The sequence below is a fragment of the Paramormyrops kingsleyae genome, chromosome 17, assembly GCF_048594095.1.
Source record: "Paramormyrops kingsleyae isolate MSU_618 chromosome 17, PKINGS_0.4, whole genome shotgun sequence".
In the NCBI taxonomy this organism is placed as follows: domain Eukaryota; kingdom Metazoa; phylum Chordata; class Actinopteri; order Osteoglossiformes; family Mormyridae; genus Paramormyrops; species Paramormyrops kingsleyae.
In genome coordinates, this window is record NC_132813.1 from 16508232 (window position 1) to 16515144 (window position 6913).

General features: G+C 53.0%; 1 protein-coding gene across 2 annotated transcripts; it reads right to left on the bottom strand.

The window, feature by feature from the left end:
- Positions 1 to 576: 576 nt before the first annotated feature.
- LOC111861000 (coronin-6-like) lies at positions 577 to 6776 on the bottom strand. Of its 2 annotated transcripts, none has more exons than XM_023845248.2 (11): positions 6450 to 6776; positions 5285 to 5546; positions 3737 to 3859; positions 3194 to 3323; positions 2797 to 2975; positions 2590 to 2709; positions 2117 to 2221; positions 1788 to 1933; positions 1655 to 1712; positions 1085 to 1324; positions 577 to 956 (listed from the first exon to the last, which is right to left on the bottom strand). In XM_023845248.2, the coding sequence occupies exons 2-11, from the start codon at positions 5480 to 5482 to the stop codon at positions 834 to 836; spliced, it is 1422 nt and encodes a 473-aa protein (XP_023701016.1). In that variant the 5' UTR covers positions 5483 to 5546; positions 6450 to 6776; the 3' UTR covers positions 577 to 833. The 2 variants fall into 2 exon arrangements, with proteins under 2 accessions (XP_023701016.1, XP_023701006.1); XM_023845238.2 differs by having other exon boundaries at positions 6545 to 6775.
- Between the last annotated feature and the right edge of the window lie 137 nt (positions 6777 to 6913).

Below are 6913 nucleotides of genomic sequence, written 5' to 3' on the forward strand. Positions count from 1 at the left end.
GTATTCCCGTTTGCTCCAGTATGAATCACCAATCCGCGGTGGGTGTTTCCACAGACTGAATGAGTCAACTTCAGCAAATACAATTACAGCCCCCCCACCCCCCGCCAAAACTCCCGACATATTAGAGCAGAAAGCAGAAACACAATCCTTAAGGGAAAAAACTGATGTGTACGACTGTAGAGACAGAGGCTGGGAGCGGAGGTTCTCTAAGAAGCACACAGACAGCGTTCCCCCACTGTGTCGTCCCCCCCCCCCGCTACAGCCCATGGAGGGAAATTTAATTTCCTCCATCCGGAAGCTACTTAAACAACACGGCCTTTTGCTTTTCAGCCCTAGGGAAGGACAGAAAGGATGAGGTGAGCGAGCGGAGCGACGTGAACTGAGACCCTCTATGGAACGACCGCATGGACGTGGGAGAGAGAGTGTGAGGGAGACAGAGAGGGAGGGAAAGAGAGAGGGGGAGAGAGAGAGAGAGCAGGTGATGTCCATGGGAGACACTGGACCAAGGTCCACACATGCATCAGGCTGCATCGCTACGATCCACTGCCCTCCTCCCATAACAGGACAGACAACCAGTAAATTATAAAAAGCTGTTTTTAATTACCATTGGCGTCTCTGTATGGGCAGGGCATGTAGGTTTTTAGTGGTATTTGATTAGCTTTTCAATCTTTTTGCTTCAATTCTAAGTTGTATTTACATCACACTGTTCCTTTGGTTTTAAGTGTCTTTTTCTGTCCTGAGCTGGGGGCTTGCAACTCTTTACTGGTCACAGGAGTGGGTGGGGATGTCTGGACAGTGCATGTGGTGGGGGGTGGGTCGGGGAGGGGGGCAGCCTAGGGCATGCCGTTGGTGAGTTTGGAGAGCCGGTTCTCCAAGTCACAGATGCGCTTCTCCTGTGCCAGCACCGTGGCTCGCAGGCTTTGAACCTCTTCTAGAAGCTTCTCCATCAGTTGAGTCTAAAGGAGGGTGGGAGTAGGTCAGTCAAGAAAGGTGGAGGCTAATGAGTGGGGGCCCCAAAACCCTGAGGGCCCTGAACCTCTAAGGGCCCCGAACGCCAAAGGTGTCTGAGACCCTGCTGGCTCACCGACACGCTGCCCCCACTGCTGCCGGTCTCGCAGGCTGACATGCTTCTCCGTGGCGCCGGCCGTGATTCCAGCACGTTCTTCTTGGCCACCTTCAGCTCCCGGCTCTTGGGAGGGATGTAGCCGTCCCGCAGGGACACCAGCACGGGGTCCTCATCACGCCCCCCCAGCCAGTCCTCAGCCTCCAGCGCCGACTCCAGGCCAGCAGTGTCCGGGTACAGGTCGTCTTGGAAGAGGTCCGACTGCCCACAATGAGGTGTGGGGGGGCACATTATTCACAAGGAACATTACTAGACACCTCAATCTCACTGCAGCATTTTTGATGAAAATTCAAACGGGGGGGTTGGGGGTTATCAGTCAATTAAGCAGCCGAGTGGCCTAAGCCCTAAACACAGGGATACACTACTGTGGGTCTGGGTTCGAGGTGCAAAGCATCATTAACTTCTACAGAAGCAGTGTTTGCATCTTTGGGCTTGACAGGAAGTTTGCATGAAACGATGGGGAAGACAAAGTTAGACGTGGGTGGGAGGAACAGGAACAGGGGTGGGGGAAGAGGAAGGTATGCAGCTGACCTTCCTGGGCACGGTCATCACGATGGGCTCACACCTCCTCTCGTGGAGCTTGTACAGCCTGGGGGGGAGAGGAGAGTGTCACACATGCCCTCTCTCTCTTTCTCTCACACACACGGCCGGGATGTGCCCCCACCTGGCGATCTCGCACTTGCTGACGTCCACGCCCCGCTTGGGCATAAAACCCATCCCCCGCTGGGGCTCCTTGCTGCTGAAGGTGCTGAGGTAATGAACGTGGGGGGGCTCGTCTGTGATCTCGAAGTAGCGGATGCTGCTGTCGCCCTGCCGGTGGGGGGACACATGGACATTTATACCCATTTGATGTTTGTAAGGTTGCTCGTTTAAGGTTCTGAGGAGGGCTCTGCTGTCACGTCCTTCAGTAAGAGGGTTGATTGTAAATTAAGAGGACAGAAGTGATGGAAGACTGGGGGGGGTGGGGTCATGGGCGGGGCTGAGCCGGGTCACCTTTCCGCACAGGTACACAATGTTGGTGTCAGGATCGTAGAAAGGCAGCAGCACCCCGTTACTGGTGTCCATCTCCTGCAGAGCGATGGGCTCCTCAAAGCTGGTCTGTGGGGTACGAGGGGGGGGGGCAGGGAGGGGGCAGCGTCAGGGACATGTGTTGCTGTGTGTTACTGCACACGTGTGAGAGCTGGCGTGTGCTGCTGTGTGTCACTGCACACATGTGTGTGTGACAGCTGGTGTGTATTGCTGTGTGTCACTGCGCACATGTGTGTGAGAGCTGGCGTGTGTCACGGTCACACCCCAGGACACACAGCAGCACCCACCAGCTCCCACACACATGTGCAGTAACACACAGCAACACACACCAGCTCTCACACACGTGTGCAGTAACACACAGCAACACACACCAGCTCTCACACACGTGTGCAGTATCACACCTGGCATGTGAGTGTGTTCTGACGTGAGCGCCTTACCGGATCCCACAGTCCCAGCTCTCGCTGGCTCATGCGAGTGAAGCCTGTGGTGAAGATGTTCCCTTCACGCGTGAAGATGGCTCTCATTGGCCGGATGCCGTCGTGTGGGGCCAGCCGCTCCTACGGAGAAACGGAGGGGCCACATCTCAGGCAGGAGGGAGTGACATTTCAGGGACAGAGGGACTGCACCGTATGCGGATTACTCACCGCTACCACCTCCTGCCTGCGGGGGTCGCATACACGCAGCCGGCGGTCCTTACAGGTGGTGCAGAAGAGGCTTCCGTTCCGGTTCCAGCTCACGCTGTAGATGATGTCGGGATGGTCGTCCATAGCGATCACAGGCTCCCCCGTGCCCACGTTCCAGATGATGATCAGGTTGTCATTTCCTAGACCAGACGGACAGCTTTTACTGGCCCTGACACACGGCCCTCCAACTGATGGCATAGCTGTATAACACATTTATCCTGTAGGTGTCGCTGCGGGACAACGGCGAGTGCTGAGGGCTGCTGTCACAGCAGGGGGCAGCGTGGGTAGCATGCGTATGTACAGATGGGTAGACAGCAGCGGGAAGGGGTATGTCTACGGGTAGGTGGCGGTGACCCACCAGCAGTGAGGAGAATGTTCCGGGCCGTGGGATGCCAGCTAACGATGCAGACCCGCTTGGAGTGACCGTCCAGGGTAAGGATGGGCTCTGAGATGGGGCGTGAGGGGCCGTGCTCTGGGATCTGCCATACCTACGTATGACCAGCATGACGACCGCCACAGTCAGCGGCACATCTCTGCTGTCCAAGCAGCATTTACCCAAATTGCCACAAAACACTCAACAGCCAATGCAGGACCCCCCACCCCCCGATCCTTACAGCCCCCTTCCTTAACCCTCCTCACACCTTGAGTAGCATTGAGTAATTAAGTTTAAAGGGGACTGGATGTGACATCATAAGATGCAGAATCAAATCACAAAAGTGAACGTCTGTTAGACCTTTGATTTAGCTGTATTAATGCTTGACAAAGCGGCACCAATGGTGCATGAAGGCTAACTGTGATGTAATGTAATGATCCATTTCGCCCCATACCTACCAACGAACAGACAAAACAATGATGTCACTTAGGGCCAGAGCTGCTGTCAGGACCCCTGCCCCCCCCTCACCATGGCGGTGCAGTCCTCTGAGCCGCTGGCCAGGATGTTGTCATCGTGAGGACACCAATCGATGTCCAGCACAGGACCGGTGTGTCCCGTCACCAGAGGGTAGTTCTTGTCCAGGCGGCCAGTCTGTAAGAGTGACAGTGACAGTGTGTCCCCCAGAGAGGCCCCCCCCCCCAGACCAACACATAATGTTGAAGCCCCATATTTAGAGTCATTCTGGCAGGAAAGGCGCTATATAGCCATGCACATGATGACAGTGGCTGTGCGGGTCACGCGTCCCATGTTCCCTTTGCCTGTTAACATGCAGTAACTGCACCTCCATCCCTGCCTCTTTGTCATCCTACCCTGGGGGGATGCGTCTCTGTCTAAGCCCACCCCCCCTCCCCCCCCGCAGATTTATTTATTAATAGCTAAGCGAGAAGGTGATGAAAAAATGAGTTTTTGTTCTTTCTGCTGGTGAGGCACTGAGCCATCAAGGGATTTTAAGATCAGATATGAACCTCCCTGCATTTGAGACCAACAGCCTATAAGTCCACATGAGCGTTTAAGGTGCACGCCCCACCCGGAACGTTCAGAGAACTTTCGCTTTGCGGAACGTGCGGTTATCCAGGACAGTAAGCATAGCTCCCACGGAGCCTTCTGATTAGCTAATAATTAATTAAGGCATCGCCTGCTCTGGCATGGTACCAGTTAATCATTCTGCTCCTGCATATCTGGGTGATGGAGACCGATATCACATTTAACCGATCGGGCCCCTGGCACGGGGACCGATTAATCATCAGAGTCACCCGCAGCTCGAGGGTAGTGGAGGCCCCCCCGGCTCTGAGACAGCCCTGGCAGCGCAGCATTCTGCCGCTTTAGTGTGACATCGATGTGCTTTGGAAGCTTCTCACATCAGTTTTTCTCCGGATTTATCCTGCTTCAGATAAAAAAAAAACAGCCTTCAGAGAGGCATGAAGCTCAAACTGCTCGGGCAGTAATGAAGGTCATCTGGGACCCCTGGAGAGATCCCCGCACCGCTGTCCCTCCCCAAGGCAGGAAGACGACAACTTAATCTGATCTATATATACTAACAGCCACAAGTCTGTCGAAGTTCCCAGCAGTGACCCTAATCTACCGTAACATACACCAACACTTATGGGGCTAACTTATTAAACATTATTAATATTTATGGGAATAACTCAATACCCAGTAAAATATACTATCAATGACAGTAACATACCCAAACAGTCACAGGGAGGAGTGCTTTAATGCACGGGCTGACCCAGGCTGAATCCCAGGGGCCTCCCCCCCACCCTCCCTTGCAGAACATAGTAAGGGGCTCTCTGACCATGTTAAAGTGGCATTGCTCAGACAGCCCACCACTCCGATGAAAGCATTATAGTGAAAGTGTCAGCTGAAACAGGCAATGTAAGTGTGTGAGCCATCTTTGTGTCGCCAAGCAGAGGTCTGATGTCATCCTTATGCTGTGAGGTCACCATGTCACACGGTGGGGTAAGCAGGAGTCAGCGCCACACACATGGGCAGCTGCAAGCCACACCACCAACCCACCTTAGAGAGGGGTAGGACTAGCACAGCCCCCCCACCGCTGGACTCCACGATGATAGCAAGGAACTTGGGGTTGACCGCGCAGAAAGCACTGTCCCACGTTGCCTTGGAGATGCGGATGTCATCGTAGCCCTGTTCTGGTTTGACCGCCTGGCCAAAGACGTGGCGGAACTTGCTCTGGCGGACTACCTTGCGACTCATCGCCACAGGAGGGGCGGGGGGAGAGACTCGAAGATCCAAGTCTGACCGGAGTTATGTAACTGACCTTGAAGGGCAGAAGGATGTTTTATCGAGCATTTTGGGTTTCACTGAAAAAGGCATGGGCAAAATGCACCATTTCTCAAAAATAACAATCCCCGCCAACAAAATCCAGTTTCAGTCACGAGGTCAGGAGAACTTCATGCATTTCATTGCATTAGACTACTGCACCCCCGAGCCATTTATTTATGCCCCAAAGGACTGGACCACTTAATCATTCGAACGGATTAGATCCCAGACAGGTGTTATGTCGATATATGCTGCCTTTGTCGAAAAATGCTACTGTAGTGCTAATCGACAGCCCTAAACCTAACTCTTACCCTAACCCTAATCCCCCCAAACTCCTTACCTTAACCCTAACCCCTAAAACCTAACCCTAATCCCAAGACGGTGAAACTGCACATGCGCGGAAAGGCTCGATAGCACGGCTCGATAGGTAGTATTTTATGACAGAACACCGGCATAGGACCACATGACTCGGGTTGGAAATACCGGTCCGCGGTTCTGAGATCCAGTTGGGCAGCGCGCGACTGATCGCTGGAGCCACAGCCCCTTTCCTTCCCTTCGGCGGTTACTGACAGCTCGGGCTGCTCTCTTCCAAACAGAGACACAGTGACACCCAGGTCACTTGCCTAATATAGGAATACTGATCTGATCCGTCTCTCCGCTGCTCGCCAGCGACGTCGCCGGATCAGGCCTGACCAACCCTAAGTTTTTCTTGTCAAAACAAAGAAATTTCTTGCTTTTCCTCCTTAATACGCCTATAAACAATCTCGACTGTGCCCGACTTGCTAAAGATAATATGAAACAATTTAAGTCATGCAAAACCGCTTGCAAAAGTCACGGTGCACTTTAGAAGTATAGCATTGCTAAATGTATCGTTATAGGAGCCGCAAATGGGCGAACTGACCTCGATGGGTCCCAGTCACGTTTTAGCTGATTTTATTACTATTTGGTTATTCAGTCTTAAATGGTATTTACTCCCCCTCGGAAGCCCCAGATTACCGTCTCTCCCGGCGCTTTTAACGCTCTGGTGCCCGACGGAGCCGCAGAATGGAGTGAAGGCAGCGGGGAGGAGCGTACGTCTGGCTGTGCGACTTCGTTTATTTTAGACGCAGCTCTTCGGTGTTGGTTTCCATCTCAGCCACCTCTCTCGGGGAACGCCAGATAGCGCACCGAGAAATTAATCAAAATATAGGGACCAATAACAAATTACAACTGCGGCTGGTAATGGAGAAAATATGTTCTTGTCAAAGGATAGGGCACGCTATAAGGCAATGGTATGCTTAAGACCACAATTTCACACGAAGCAAAATTACTAAGCTTTTGAATACTTGCCAAGTTTTAAATTAGGCACTTAAAGTAGCCGGGTTC